We start from the raw sequence: 17069 nt of genomic DNA on the forward strand, positions 1-17069 counted from the left end.
TAAAGACTGAAGTATATGCTTGTTCTGTGGTTAAAAATACAATTTTTACTGTGGGGTGGGGGGGGGGGGGGGCACAAGGGTGTGTGCTGCTATAAAATGCTTCAACTTTTGCTTTATAGGTTTGTCTGACTTTGTGGTTCTCGAGCCAAGTCTCTTAATTTGTGTAAACCCAGGCCACGTCCAGAGTAATTCTTCTCATATTTCACTAAAATATTAGTACAAACCAAGAATTCTGACCCTTTCATTCAAACCATGATACATTTATAGCTTTGCATGAAAGAATAAGTGAACGAGTGCAAGTCAGATCAAGTTATATTTTTATAAAGCACACTATTAACACCAAATGTGTAAATAACAGAAGAATGTTTCCTGTTGTATCATTTTTTTTTAAAGAAAAACATTGTTTAAAATAGATAGATAAACAACTTGGGTGGTCTTGTTAATAACAAAAGGCTCACGTCCAGTGATACTGTTCCTGTTGAACCTGGGCTTTATGTTCAGATCCAGAATAAAACTTGCATGCTAATGCATGCTTCATAGATACAGAAGAAGTAACATTCTGTAAGATTAGTCATTTCGTTTTGCAAATTCGCAAAATTGAAACCCCAAATCCATCCATCCAGCCATCCTAACAGTCCATTAACAGTCCATTCATTCATTTTCTACCGCTTTATCCTCCACAGGAGGGTCGCGGGGGTGCTGTGCCAATCTCAGCTGACGCAGGGCGACAGGCGGGGTGCACCCTGGAGAGTTTGACAGTCCATCACAGGCCCACACATCAAGACAACAACCATTCACTCTCACACCTACGGCCAATTTAGAGTGTCCAATTTACCTAATCATTGCATGTTTTTGGCGTGTGGGCGGAAGCCAGAGAAAACCCACCCCCCCCCCCCCCCCCACACACACACACACGGGGAGAACATGCAAACTCCATGCAGAAACCGAGCTTGAACCCGACAAGAGTGCCAACCCCGACACCAACCATGTGGCCCCAAACAAAGGAGCAGACTTAGCGTTTCAGCCTTAGTCTGTGTATTTTAAGTAATCTCTTACCTTCATGAACATACTGAAGCCGGTCTTTAACAGGTCTGTAAGACCTCCAGACATGTGCTCGATGTCAGGGCATTCAGTTCTGTCGGGGTGGAAGACTTCCTCCAGGATTTGGCGCAGGAAAGGACGATAAGTTGCCTGCAAAACACAAAAAGCACAAAACAAATTTGAATGTTGAGTGAGCGCTCAAAATATCCGCAGGACACATCAGGACACATCTGTTTTTAGATACAATATAATGAATTCAAAGAGTTTGCTCAGAGAGTGTTTTCCAGTAGAGTGTTCTGTTCTTGTAGCCTCTGCAGAGAAATACGCTACTGATGAATGAGTCATTTCAGGATGAGGAGTTACAACACTGCTGCAATCAGGACAAAATATGCACTGCTGAATGTGGCTAAATTTAGTACTTGGTAAATTACGACCAGGTACAAAAGGAAATAAATCTAATTTAGACTCACTCACAAGCCTCTAGTCTTTGAAAGTGTTGTTCCAATGCTGCTAAAAATATAACCCATACTAGCCTCATGCATTAAAAACATGCCATTTATCTGTGTAGCTTTTCTTAGCCACAAGTGTTTTGGTGTGTGCTGACGAAAAACACTGTGCTTAAGTTTCTCTTCAATACAAACACACTGATATCATCACATGACCTGCTTCCCTGCTTCTCGCTTATGCCTCAGGAATCATGTCCTCGCATGAGGTGAACTGTGAAATCTCCAACAAAGCCTCAAAAATGTCTTCTAATGTTCTTAATTTGTGAAAGACAGTAACGAATCCAACTTTTTTCTCTGCTTCGATCCAGAACGTAGTGTACCATTTATTGCCTTCAAAGTCAGCAGGTCAAGGGTTCAAGACTGACTTTTTTTTTGAAGGGAGTGAATTCTTCCATCTCAGATAAGTCTTGACAGAGCTTTATTTAACTGCTCTGAATAACAAAGGTCCTAAAATAGACTCAATATCTTCCTGATCATACTGGAGCAATGCATGTCTTTCCTCACCCTACAGAAGACAAAGATTTAATAATAAGTTTGCTGGCATATAGGTTTCTAAAGTCATAGACCAAAACCTTTGCTTAGGCTGTGGTCAGAGGAACATCTGAAAACTAATATACTCAACTTGGTTCAAGCATTTATTAACACCTACATACACATACTTTTACCTAAATACTAATGCACCCAGGTGTCTCTGCCCACAGACATTCTCTCACTCCATTATGGAATGTCAGCATCACTGTGAGTCCCATTCCTCCCACTCTAGGCCACGAGGAGTGGGCAAATTAGGGGAACATCTGCTTTGGCAGGTTTATAAATAGCTAATTATATAAACTAACATTTGCCTCCACCAACACAACTCTGCTTATATGGGTCAGTTTGCACAAACTGAGCTCTAGCAGTAAACACATTAATGATTCACTTCTAAATAACATGCTCATGCATGCAAACAAACAACACGCAGCGTCGCGGGTATAAACGACAAACACAGCCCGTGGTCACGCACGCGTTCCATTTTCATTTGCTTTTCAGAAAGCTTTCCAAACACCCACATGATAAAAACAGTGCTAGAATCAGTCATATGATAATACAGATTCAACCTCCTAATGGTTATATGACTAGAGCAAACAGTCAAGTGGCAGTGACACATACAGTCAAGAATTAGGAACACTGTATCTAATAATAAGACTGAAGCAATGCCTGACAGGCTTATTCTAAATCCACAAAAACCTAAAGATTTTTGACTTTAAATAAATTTTAAAGCGACTACACACTTATACAAGCATATTTATGGGTAGTACATTCGGTTTCTGTCAAAAAACCGTCCAAAATGTTAACACATTGGTGCCAATCCCAGCTGACATAGGGCGAAAGGTTTTGTAGTTTCCTTGTTCGAGTTGTTCATTTGCACAAACTTGAAATGGTGAACACAAATAGAATGTCATGACATTTGCTCTGATTCTTCATGCATTTGTTTACGGAATGATTTGTTTTGCTCAAACCCAGTAGTCCAGTGTCACTTGGCCACTCCTATTCACTACAATCTCAGATTGTGAGTATTTCAACTCAAGAGAGTCATGGAGCATGGCAGAGTGGTGGTCAATATGCGTGACCAGTACACAGACACTCCTTATGGTCTGGTCAATAAAAGGGCACACCAAAATGTGGACTTTTGTCACTTTTGTCAATATGCCACAGATGTCACAAATCACGAGGGAGCGTGCCATTGGCATGCTGAGTGCTGAGTTGAGCTGTTACAGCTGTGGCATCACAACTGAATGTACATTATTCCACTGACAGCCGCCTGTGGACTCGTTTCAAAGAGACTGGAACGACAGCGAACTGTGCACATGCCTGCTGGCTGCATGTTACCACGCCCGAGCAGGACCGGTACAGCGGTCTCCAGCACCTCTGTGATCGGTTCCGCCCAGCGACCAGAACTGCCAGTGAGACTGTTGGACCACAACAGGCGGATTTCAGCGCAGACAGTCAGGAACCACCTACGAGAGGTGAATCTCCGAGCACGTTGACCACAAGAGGGTCTCGACCTCACAGCAGCCTAGCAGAAAATGATCCTAATGCTCGCAAATGAAAGCCACTTTATTGATAAAGTTGTACTGTTATTTTTGGATAGTTACTCTGTTTTGTCACATAACAATAACTACAAGTTTTTCTTCGTGCGTTTATATTTTTGTTGAGTGTATGTCTAAATAACTGGGCATGAAATTAGCTTCCCCTGTTACAGAGTCACAGTACACAGTTTCACTATTCACAGTTTAATAGCAGTGGTAATGACAATTGCCAATGGCAATAATAATGTGTAGGTGCCATGATGGGAAAAGAAGACACTTGTGAACAGCCAGCTTCCTACTGTGGTGCAAATTTTTGAGCTATTGTCTAGTTTCATTCAAATATATGAAATAATTAATAAATAATTGTAATAATTATTAAATAATTAATAAAAAAAAATGCACATTAATGTGTGCTTTCACCCACTGATGTGAAGCAAATATGATTCAGTTAGTTTTCTGAGATAAGTAGTGCAAAGGTCACATTTATCTCAGTAATATTTGAATACCCTTTTTGAATGTTCTGTGTTTCCATTCAGGTTTTCTTTCCTGCAAATTGAAAACAGGCTGATAGAAAACCTTCCTATCGATGCAGTTTTCACCTTGGTGAATGAAAGACGAATGACAGATGCAACTGCAATGGAAAACTGCCAATATTATTAAGTGGTTCTCATAGAAGCTCCTATACGCTTCACTTAGGTCAGCACATTGCGACTGTTACAGGCTTCATCGCTCAGACTTCATTGATGGATTTCTTTTTTTTCAAGGAAATCTTTCAGTTGGTCAGTTGCTCACAACATGACGTGCACAGGAAATGTGAACATTGATTGCAGCATGCGACGGTACCAGGCAAGACAACTGTGAGATGTACACACTCACACACACTTACATGTTATTATCGCAGCATGACAGCATGCTGGGATAATAACATATGGCCCCATTGACCCACTGCAGTGCTGATTATTTCAGTATTTGTGCGAACAAAAGTGGATCAAGAGGTTGTGAACCATGTGAACCAGAGAGCCTCACCACTTCAGAGAAAAGCTCAAGTCTGAGGAAGACATCTTGACCGACACGTATCGGCTTCTTCAGCTTAGACGTGCCGAGACGGTGCTGATAGATTGCTAATATTCCCCAAGAACAGCCAATAGTTGGCAGAGATCCTGCTGTTTCCCCATTTTAAGGACGTCATTTTCATAATTCATCAGGAACAGGGACAGACAGTTCTGTTCTAACACAAATCACAACAATGATGCTCTCATGCACGCGCCAAAAAGTCTATTGACACGTTTTGGCAAAGATGACATCATGCTGTGGGGTTAATGAAATGCCATTCTTAGGATTACAACTATTTTATGATTATAACAAGCTTTTGTACACATTCATTAGCTCAAACTGAGGGTTTTGATATGATTTTGTAAAGAAATGTTAACAAAGTAAATGTTGTGTTTGCAAACCTGTAGAATATTGTAGAATTGCATGGGGAGTTTGTACATATGTACATACTCCTAATTTTGCTTTTTGAGGTTGAACAAACCTTCTTCTTGCTCAGATTGCATGTATGATCTCCATAACTGCACAATGTGAAATAAATCATGTGACATTGAGGGAAAATATTTATCCCTTTCCTGCCAAGAGTTAGATAAGAAGACTGATATCACCCGCATGTCGGCATGAACTTCCAGTCAGCAAGTGGTTAGCTTTGGTTACCAGAAAACACAGAGAGCAAAAACAACATATGCCATTTAATGTCCCAGACTGTTTAATGGTTGGGACCAGATTCCGAGAAACCGACTGAGAGTCTGACCAAGTGAGGAAGTCGCTTGTCTCACTGTTTGAGATCAAAACTGAGTATTTCTTTCCACATCCAGTTATAAGAGTGGTTGAACCTCTAAAAATTGCAGTATGACACTTCTCAGTGATTTCTGAATAATACTGAATAAAAACTTTAAGTAGTTGACTAAAATATGACTGAAATATATTTCTAGATTCAAACCTTTCAAACATTTAATCTCACCTGTTGAACAGTAACATTGAAGTTACTGAAAAGACTTTTAGGCTTTGTACCTCATGGCTCTATGAAAAGATGTTATGTAAGACAGATTGATTAAAAAGACAAAGAAGGTCCTTCTGTGATATTGCTTTTCTTCGAACCCATCTCTACTTCCAAGAGCATTTTATTTAGACCATTTATATGGCAAAGAAAATCACCCAAAGCAATTGCCTAACCTTCATGTTTCCGGCTTCTCAGTCTCTGATAAAGGGGACTGTGAAGGACAGCGGCCGTGTAGCTGCTTCTGTTGACTCTCTGTGAGATGCCTTTTCTTCAGGACCATTCACACAGAAGAGGCCTTTCTTGGTTACATAATCTCCAATATACAGCACATACAGAGAGTTTATGCAAGAGCGGTGGTTCCTAAAGGTGTGGGAAGTTGATCCACCGCAGATGTTTGCTTAGTTTCACAGAGAATGAGAAACAACAATGGTGCAAAGAAAGGACGAGGATTTCATTTATGACGAGGAAAGAAGGTGTCAATGAGTTTTAACTCCCACAGCTGATAGATGAGAACCAGTGAATGCAATTATACTGTGCTACTGTTTCATAAATCACAGCCTGAAGTCAGCAGCGTTTTTTTTTTAAATTTTGGGGCTCTGAAATGCTGGAGTAACATGGACAACAGGTGTATGAGGAGCAACATTTAGTAGTAGTGTGGACGTAGCCATGGTCTTACCTGGTGAACTCCATCGCTGGCCGTATAGACGGAGTGCAGCTGCTTGAGGTGATCTCTGGTGTGGCTCAGACCTCGGAGGGTCTTGAACATGACTTCCATTGCAGTGTGGGCTCGCTCTATGGTCAGCTCCTCTGGATTTGCACAACCTGACAACACAAATGATATACCCTGAGTGAATGAAAGAAGCACAAAAATCACATATGCAAGAGAGCACAATCTTTGAGCAGTTATTAGCATTCGTGAAAATGCATCCCTAATGGCCATATTTAGCACAACACATTCACATAAAAATCCTGCCTGAGGAAGGCTATTCGAGCATTATAAAGTAGGTTAGCTGTAAATTGCACCATGTTGCATTTTGCAGGTAATTTTCTCAGCTGGGTATTCACTGGAACCAATTATCCAGGCAAACACACAGGGGCGAGGGAACAAGAGCGCCATTATTCGAGCAGAAACACTGCTGTCTAATGAAAAGCTAATGTTCCCTCCTATCTAAAGAAGGGAGTTAGGGATGTGTTGTGAAATACATGGGAAATGACATGAGATAAAAGGAGAGAGAACATTGACAGAAGGTGGGGGATGCAGGGAAACAGCATGAATATGCAAATAAGAAGGGTTATAGAAGATGAGAGTCAAACTGGCAGTTTACAGTGCTGTTGGCAAAGTAGGTCATCTGGCACCGGCACACTTTCCCTATTCTTACTGCTCAGGTATGTGTCTCTCTTATGTTGACAAGAAGGTCAGCTACATTAAAGAAGATATAAACCTAAGAACAGCATCCGCACAGCAGGGAAGGAGAGCATCGATGAGTCCTTCATTAATGCGCTACAAACATCTGACATGACTGACTTACACTGACTGGAACTTTAAGCTCCCACTTCCTCTCTCTCAGTCAGTGACTGTGAACTGGAGGCTGGTTTAAGAAGATTAAGCTGCAGGAGCAACTTCCTGCACTTTTCTCCTTCTCAGGGTATGTCGGCTCACTCTGTCATATCTCTAGTACAAGGTTTCTCATTCCTGGTCCTGGGGAGCCACTGTCCTGCATGTTGCTCCTCAGGACCAGGAGTGACAAATCCTGCTCTTGTATATAATACAAGATCAGCTTTTCCCAAACACAAGAATGCCATGACCCATTTTATATTCTGAAAATGTTCTAAGGCCAACCAAAACCTTAATTACCGACTGTGATCAATATGAAAGACTATAGGGTCAAATATTTCCATTAATTGTATTTAATTCATTAACAGGCAGAAATAACCTTTGAACTCTGACTCACTCCTCAGTGTATCTGGAATGACCTATTATAATCAATAAACATAATGTAACAATTTGCTGTATTTGATGGTTATTTGATTGCTACTCCAGCACCTGCAATGATTTTCTATGCCACAAAGAAAAACCTTAAAATAATGAAATACTTTCGCGGCATCTGTCAAGTATGAAAAACGTCTGTGTTCAGGTGATGAGAGAAGCTGCAATCCTAAAACGCTACAATTTAAACAAAGTCAACAATCAATTTTTTTTTCCTACCAATCCTGACATCTCACAGCAATGATGCTAATATGCCAGTACGATGGGGGGCACTGGAGCTGAACTTCCATATTAAGATGATACATAGAAAACATGTAACAATCCATCTATTATATAAGGCTTATGCTTTGAGTGTAGGCAAGTGGCAGTGCATACTACTGTGCCTCCCCATGTTTTATTACATTCTGGCTGAATCATTCCTATCCAAGTGTGTCGGAGAACCTATGTAGCCTTCAGTTAGCATCAAAACTCAACACATATTTAGTTTTTGTAAAAACATGGTGGTCCATAATGGCTGCCTCCATAAACTGATTCTAATTATTGGGTAATGAAAAACAACAGTTCATGCAAACAGGTGATTGCACACAAAAAAAACCAAGTGTACTTGTTTTATCTTTCTGCCAAATTAAAGCAATTACACCTAGATTTTACACAATGGACTTTTACAGAAGTAAAAAAACCAAAATGCTGTCTTAGTACAATCTTTCTACACTCCAGTCTATAAAAAAACTATACTAAAGTAGTATTCTAACTACTAGATCCTACAATCTTAGTGCTTTGGTACAACAGGCAGGCTTACTTCAAGATTACATAACAACGTATGAGCTCATACATTATATAGAAAGTGAACAGATGGGAATATGTGAGTTTTTAAAAGATAAGATCTAACATTCTCAAGACATGTGGTAAAAACTATCCTTTACACTCACCCACTGTAAGTTACACTGACTTTTACTTGTAACCTACTGCGGAATGATGGACTCTTTAAGTGGACAGTTATGTCACACAAAACACTGTCCCCTCAGGACTGTAATGACAGGTTAGGATTGAAAACTGACCCACATAAGTACATTTGTTTTATTTTCTCAGGCACATTGAAGGAGCCAATGTATATTTTTATGGAAGCAGAGTGAGTGAACATACAAGTCTGGGTGTCTTTTATTCGTTCACTTCTAGCTCTTTTTCCTTCACCTGTAGATGATATCAAATCCAGCACAGCTTTGTTTTGAGTTCCTGTCTGAAGGAATGTAAAGTGTTTGGCTCAGTGGTTTTGCACTGCCTTGGCTGAGAGGTAAACTCTTTCTCTCTCTCTCTAAAAAAAAACAACACAACAGGGTGAGCATGAAGACTCAGTCAGATGAGGGTCTTATCTTGGTTGGCAGCAGCAGAAGAGAAAGGCGTTCTATAAAACAAACTACAGCTGATGCTTGTCTCTGCTTTTTTTTCCAATGAACTCCATGGTCCAAATAAATATAAAATACAACAGCAATAAATTCAGTCAAATGACCTGCTCAGAATGGCAGCAGTAGGCTACAGAGAGAACTGCTTGCGTGTCTGCCATGTGAGAGCTGGTTGATTCGTTGCCAAAGCACACAGTGAAAGTCCCTGGGTCTGGTTCTGCTATGGCAGGCTGATGGATGTGGGCCCCCCCCTCCCCTCCACTCTCCCTCCAGACAATGTGTGGTTTAGATGTTGATGGTGGTCCTACAGATCGTGGAGCAGCATCCACCTGGTGCTGCTCCTGCTGCACGATATCTAAGTTGGCTGTGAGGACGAACACCTGTGTGTGATTTCATCTCACGAAAACCCTGCCTCGCCACACACCGTATTGGCACTGCACCACATTTATAACACACCATCTGATAAGACTTTGTTGTCCATATAATTACACCTTTTAGCAGTATTTAAACAGATTTGTATACTGAGAGCAAATGCCACAAAGGTCTAAAAAACACACACATTTACTTCCCTCTCTTAAACAGCCACCAACTCAAATCAACAGGAAATCAGAAAGCAATACCTGAGACTGACTCAGTGCTGCGTTGCTAAGTGAGAGAAAAAGGAGAGAGAGTAAACACACACAGAAGAGAGGCAATGTAGTTTCAACAGGAAATGGCTGATTGTAGGTTTTCTTAATTAGATCTAACAAAGCCGGAGGTGAGCAATATTTACACGTGACGCAAAAACCTGTGACGCGAGAAAAGTGGAGCCGACCAACCAGAGGCGCCCAGTAACACATTACTAATAAATGGAGCGGGGATTAAATGAAATTAAACAATTGCCGTGAGTGAAGACACACAATCAAAGACCAAGAAAGAAACCTGTGACGTTATAACAAAGAATTGTTGACCTAAATTGTCAGGTTGATACTGATTTTGAGACTGCATGATTCAGAGATTATGCGTCATACAAACCAACCTTCAAGTAAATCATCGCAAAGTAAGGAAAGCAGTATTGTAATTAACTGGTTATTATGCTGCATGAACTACTGTACCAACCTTTATCAGGTGACAAACTATAAATATATCACATGAAAACGACCTGAAAAGATTTAAAGGGGACATATTATGCAACATCAACTATTTAATCATTTAAATCAACGTTTTAATCATTTAAATCCTTATATTCGGGACCCTGGAGGTACTATCAGTCGGCAAAGTGTGAAAAAAGATGACTCACTCATGTTTTTGTGGTCCTCCTCAGTCTAAGTACAGGAGATAAAACACACAATGTTGACTTCCGCACTCATTGGGACGTCACAATGCGCTAAATTCCTGGAATTCCTCTGCTTTGTCCGTAAAAAAACCCGAGAGTGCTGGCGAGGGCAACGGTATACAAAAACCAGAAGTCCGCAATTTCCTCAAAAAGTTCTATTCTTGGTTCCACAGTGCAGCACAGAGTCCTACACAAACTTCCAGCCTCAGAGGATTTATCTGTCCAGTGCCTGCTAGAGCCTGCAAATAATCACTTTTCCAAATGCTAACTGCTGTTAGATCCCAGTAGCCTCTGTGGCTGATGTCATTTCCTGTCCCTTATGTTTTGTTTTACTTTTTCTTAAGGTGGACTTTTAAGGTGGACCTAAAGAGATACTACTAAACTGAGCGTTCTGAACAGGACTGTTTTGGCAGGGTGATTGAACTGCTGTGGGGCTTCATCCTTATGGTATTTTGACCAAAGCATGTCACAGACATGTTCATTAGGAGACCAGGGAACTAGGTTAACTTGGAGAAATAGGGTATAATATGTCCCCTTTAAAATGAAATCCCCAATCAAATCAACCAGAACACTTCCTTCTTTAAAAAACAAATGAATACAAGTTAGGATCAACACTGTAGAAGTTAAGGCATGAAAGGGAAGGATTTGTTTGTGACAATAACTCAAAAAAGTCCACGGTCACGTGGAGAGGAAATGTGTCTTCCAAAGTTTTTAATGGGAGAGTTATATGACTCATAACACACTGGTTTAAACAGGCTATTAATGTCCATTATGTTGCTTCAGTGATAACTGATGATATATTATCATTCTGGAGCTGCAACTGTTGACAAATAAAACACAATATCTGTCTAGAATGTAATACTAAATGCCCACACACAATCATTTACAAAACCACCGTTCTTTGTAAAGTAAAAAAAAAAAAAAACATTGTCTCATCTAAAGAACACAGTGAAATAGTGTCTGTTCCCTCAACAACCCTCAAAACACTGCAACAACTCACCAGCCATGCCTGACCCTGCAATCAAAACTAATCGCTTCGTACTTATCAGTGGAATGTAGACAACAAGACTACGTATTTAAATATCCTGCTTATTTTGAAACCTGATCAAAAATGCTATTCTGGTCTGAGAAAAGAATGAGCGTACGTGAACTTTAGAGGGAGAAGGCGGGCAGACAGTGGAGAGAGAGGCACGCAGCATCAGATGCTTTAATCCTCTGAGGAATGCCAGGGAGGAAACCATCTTTGCTACTTCAAGACTAACCGAGAGACACAGAAGTGGTGGGTGTCCCGAGCTAAATGCCTGTAATGACCATATAATCTCGAGGTGGGGAGGAAGTGCACTGTACTGTACAGTTGTACTGAGGAAATTCATTCTGATAAGTTCTAATGATTTAGCTTCAGCTTTTGTGTTGAGCCTGCAGAGCTAAAAACAAACAAGCTCACAAAATAACATCTAAACAACAAATGTAATGCAGTGTTTAATTATAGATGAAATGCGTCAGAGCAGGATTCACTGTTACGGTTTTGATAACAAAATAATTATGCAATTTGTTTGTACAGCATTCATATACGATTTATGAGAAGAAATGATTAGTCAGTCTTCTGTTATTACCCCTCCCCCCAATCTTACATAACTACAGACTGAAACTGGAATCAAGTTTCCTATGAATTTCATCTGTACTCCGAAAAGACATTCTGTAAAAGAACATTCTATTTTTTTTTAACAATAATGTGTTAAAGGTCATGTAATAACCTTTAATTAAATAAAATGACATATAATGTAATGTAAAAGTACAGTGCATAACATCTGCAGGGCTTACTGGCAGATATTGAATGCACTTACCAATAAGTATAAGTGTATAATTGCTTACACACTGGACCTTTAGTTGGGCACATCAAACTTAACATCTGATTCTCCTGTTTCAGGCTTTGCCTTAAGCTGTTGAAGGACATCACATAAAAGATCGAGTCAAACCCCAAATGGTGGAAATCCATGTGGGAGACATGATGGTAATGTGGCATTTCTGCTGGTTTCATTACAGTATAATAAGCTCAATGGTCGGCCACATATACTCAACGACAGGCAGTGGTCAGTGGTCGCCTTGCTGTGTCAGCGCGCTAGAAGTAGTCTGGATTGTGGTGGTAAACTTAATCCTCTTCAGTGAGGCCCAGTTGAGTGAAAACACAAGACCTGGTAATCTGGAGCTGTTTCATAGTCTGTTTAGGAAGTGCTGAACAATCTTGCTAATGCCGAGTTACGCGCACAAACACACACTCTCTTTCCTCAGTGTTATGAGACCTCACTGAAGTGCACTCAAGTAGACGTGTGTGGCTCGCCAGTGAATTACGACGAGAGAAAATGTTAACTTAAAAGGCATTTACTTGCACACACACACAAACACACTCAAGCACGCACACGACAGCATGCCAGCATCCAAAGCATCAGTCCTCCACTGACTGTGATTAATGACACACTGAAGAGTGTGTGCGTCTCAGCTCTGCCACTGATACATGTAGAGCGAACTTGTCATGGTTACAGGAGGCCACGGGCAACACAACTGTGGAGAACAGAGAGAGCGCACTCCTGAGCACTTTCATCTCAGATGGGTGGTTGTGTTAGTGGAAGAGCATATGGGCCACTCAGTGGCTTAGCAACCGAGTTGTCAGATGTTATGCTGCCTGCAAACAGGCGTGAGATCAAACAGAAGGTATGTAGGACTCGCCCACAGAGAGGGAAACACCTCGTCGCTGCCAGAGGTTTCTGCCTGCGTGTGTGGGTATAGTAAATGACAAGAATGAGAGTAAACACATGCTTCGCCATGAATAGATCAGAGACCCCTACATGTGCGTGTGATAAACGTGGGGACAGCGGCTTAAATCACAGGGTACTGATCTACTCAATCAAAGTGTGGCAGCCACTAATTTATCCATCTGATTTAGGGGCTTTTAAAGCAGATTAGGTGCACACACGCATGTACGCTTAATAATTTGTGTGAAAAGTGCACAAAAGAAAGTAACAAACAATAAGTGCCACTGAACTTTTTACCTATCTTAGAGAATGTGATGCCATCGTCTCTGCTCAGTCTCTACTGATTGCCCATTGACGTGTTGGTTTTCAAATGAGGTGTGAGCAGGAACATTACTGGTGCCTTGCTATCTTCAGGAAGTGGAAAGCGAGCGCATGATTGAACAACAAAATACAGGTCTGAAGTCAGTTTTGGGAACGCTATCAAGATGGGAGATACGCACGGTGTACGTACACTTTTACAAACACAAAATGATCTGCTTGCACGCTTTCACAGTTCACAGATCTGTTTCCTCTGCAAATCATAAACCTGTGCAAGGCTTCTGATGGGAAGGAGTGATTAGTGTATTGTATGTTACATATAAAAAAGGTGTTATAACTGTCCTTGCTCCGACACACCTGATTCAAATGAACTGGTCGATTCAGTGCTTCCTGACGAGCTGACCGTTTAAATCAGGTGTGCTGGAGCAGGGAAACATCTAAAACACACTGATGACCCCCTTTTTCTTTCTTTCTTAACTTAGTAAAAAAGGGATTTTGACAGGGCCTAAATGTACACAGGCCGTGCCTTTATATAATAAAAAGATTAAAGAGCTTTTCCCATTAAAGTAAGTGCTCATTAAAAAGTCACATTTGTCCCCTTTGTTGACCCAGACAATATCTGATCCACAATCCCTTATTAAGTGCAGAACGGAAAACTTTCATCAGAGTAAAAGCAGCTCATGCGTCTCGATCCTAACTCGAGGTTCACTCTTTGATTCTGTTCCTCATGATTTGTGTTCACGTAGCTGTCGCCTGATATTAGCTAGACAATCGGACTTGCTGAATTTTAACTTTGATCCTTTGTAATTGCAGTGTGTGCGTGAGTGTGTGTGTTAATGGTAGTGTGTGTGTCATGAGCAGTGTGGTTACAGTGATTTAAGCCTGGTTTCGCGGCAGACCGGTGAAATGTGGCACAGAGCAGAAAATGCCACAGACTGTAGACAAAGACAAAATTGCAACTCTGCACGCAATGCAACATGAGTCCTTTTCCTTCTTAGTGCGTGTGTGTGTGAGAAAGAGAATGTGTTTGAAGAACAGTGTGTGTAGTATGGTGTGATATTAACAAACCCCGTCTCCACATCACATTAACTGAGGCTGTCTGGCTGCCTGGATGCAGAATGTGTTAGTCCTCCCATCTCTTAAATGTTTCAGCGGTTACATAACAACGTCCCTGTGGAAACACATGGTGGTGCATTTTCACGTGTCTATAGAAAAGGATTGGTTGTATACACAAACAAATCAAATGTTGCAATCACACCCAGTGGCTGCTGCTCTCCTTCAGTGGCTCATACTTTTTGCCGTTAAAGGCAGAGTGGAAGATTATTTTCTGGAGCATTTTTTACTGTATTGCCTTAAATCCTCTTCACACCCTGATTGTAGCTAATTACTTAAAGGGGACATATTATACCCTATTTCTCCAAGTTAATCTAGTTCCCTGGTGTCCTAATGAACATGTCTGTGACATGCTTTAGTCAAAATACCATAAGCAGAAAAGGACTCAACAACAGGTGTTGGTGGCAAATGATTACCAATAAAAAGGCTGATGCAGAGCGAGCCAAGACCCGAGTGAACATCGGTGCTGCGGCATTTGCCATCTTTTTCGAATGAATATATCCGAAAAAGTTGGCGTCACCGAAACATATCAAAAGTTACAGATGCTGCCCAATGCTTGTGAATCTGTGTTCGTTGCGCTTTCCTGTGCTCTGGAGGCGTAGCTTCTGAGGGAAGTCTGAAGAAAGGGGCTTGGACTTTTGAATTCAAATCGTAGCCTGCTCTAACTGTCAACCTTTACCGGCATACGGTTCACTGATTTATTTATAACAGTGGCGTGTTCTCTGAGATATAGCAAAAATATTGAATTGTGTTATATTGTGATTTCCTTTAGAATAAAATGAAGAAATAATTTCCTCTGACAGAATTCTGATATTTCCACTAGTTTGATAAACTGAAGCAGCTAAAAGTATCAGTTACTAATTTACCTCAAAAAGTAAAGTGGTGGTTCTGTTAATCAGTGTTACAGAATCTGCAATCCAGGGTTTGGATTATGGAAATATGATTGTGAGGTTATTGTATCAAGAAAGGAATCTTTCAATTTGGGCTTAAGGAGAAAATGAAAATCACTATTACCGATCCTCTTGAAATACGATACAAGAGAATCTCAATAAATCAGTATTGTGATAGAAATCGAATGAAAAGTAATCGAATTGTGAGAAAAGCACATCGTCCTAGCTCTGAATTGCATGTTTCTTTCTCTTTCTTTCTTCAAATCTTTACTTTATGACACTATGAAAATCAAATGACTAACTCTTTAAAGTTGCATGAGTTGAGTAACCAGCACCTTGAATATCAAGTGTGCATTAATTTTTCGTCTGTTGTTATAGGGCCATGGCTGTAATGTATGTAAAAGCAGCTAATCATGCTATTTCTAGGTTCCACAGCAAAACTGTATTATGTGCCAATTCTACAACTTGCAAAATCACATGTTGCTCACAAGCTGTCCCTGAATGTATCCCCTGGCATGTACAGTATGTTCTATTATGACTGTCTTTAAGCTCTGTATTTTATCTGCATTAACTCTTAAGGGAAACATTTGACCCCTTGGGAGTGAATCAAACTGACGAGCTGAAAGGTGTTATATAAACTCTGAGAAGTAGAATGGAAATTGCAGTGTTCGCCAATTCTCTAAGCATGTTTCACTATATGCAACTTTTTACATGTATTTTATATGAATATTTTACCCACTGTAACGTTGTGTGGCACTGTTTAAAAAGCCTGATGGGAGTAATGTCCTCTATATTTACACAACTCAAAAGGCAATTTCCTGTGTTCTTTTTTACAGAACGTAATGTAGGAAAAAAAAGATGGTATCACATACTTTGTCTAACAGAATGTACTGTGTCTGACTGCGATGTTTACAATATTCTCTGCACCGTCTACAGCACATGCAGCACATAACTGAACTCAGCAGACGGAGGGGAGAAGCTGTGTCTTGTTGGTAAAAATGCATATGAAAATGTACATCATCATATACAGCTCAAAAAATCCTGTATTGGTTACACTCTAAAAACCCAGATTACTTCTTTATGTTTCAGCCTATTTACTATGTCTGTTGTGTCCTAATTGCAGGACATAATCAGGAAATAACTAGCTAAAATCATAAACTTTAAAACATGTTTTTATACTTAAGGGACTTAGACTTGAAATCACGCTCGCAAATCTCTGAAAAGAGAACTTTCTCCTGCAGAGTCTGTGTTCGTAAAGCGTGTCACAAGGTGCTTATCTGATCAGTCTGTGGGGGTTTACACTGCTGTGGGTGAGAGGGTAGTTGACTTGGCAACTCAATACCTTTACACTGCAGGCTGAAAAGGCTGCTAGTACTGAATGTGCGCAGTATGTAGCTCATAAAAATCCCAGGGTCACTCTCTTCTTTGTGTGTGTGTGCACTGAAGTGTGTCGGGCCTACGTGTGTGGTAACATGTGTACACATTTGCAGGTGTGTGTGTGTGTGTGTGTGAGGCTCTGGCGTGTGTTTAAGCCATGTGAAATAAGAGAAGGAAATGTGGTGCAACTATAGAAAAAGTAGGATGCCGAGGTTCATCATGGCCGACAATGATGCCAGTCAACTGTTGC

General features: G+C 40.6%; 1 protein-coding gene across 1 annotated transcript in view; it reads right to left on the minus strand.

Moving 5' to 3' along the window:
* scfd2 (sec1 family domain containing 2) overlaps nucleotides 1-17069 on the minus strand; it is an 85684-nt gene that overhangs the window by 8445 nt on the left and 60170 nt on the right. The window contains exons 6-7 of the mRNA XM_083888656.1: nucleotides 6346-6491; nucleotides 1057-1191 (exon numbers count right to left, since the gene is read on the minus strand). Of these exons, the coding sequence (XP_083744782.1) occupies nucleotides 1057-1191; nucleotides 6346-6491 (281 nt within the window). The remainder of the gene's footprint in view (nucleotides 1-1056; nucleotides 1192-6345; nucleotides 6492-17069) is intronic.

The sequence above is a fragment of the Microchirus variegatus genome, assembly GCF_963457635.1.
Source record: "Microchirus variegatus genome assembly, chromosome: 4".
NCBI classification, from domain to species: Eukaryota; Metazoa; Chordata; class Actinopteri; order Pleuronectiformes; family Soleidae; genus Microchirus; species Microchirus variegatus.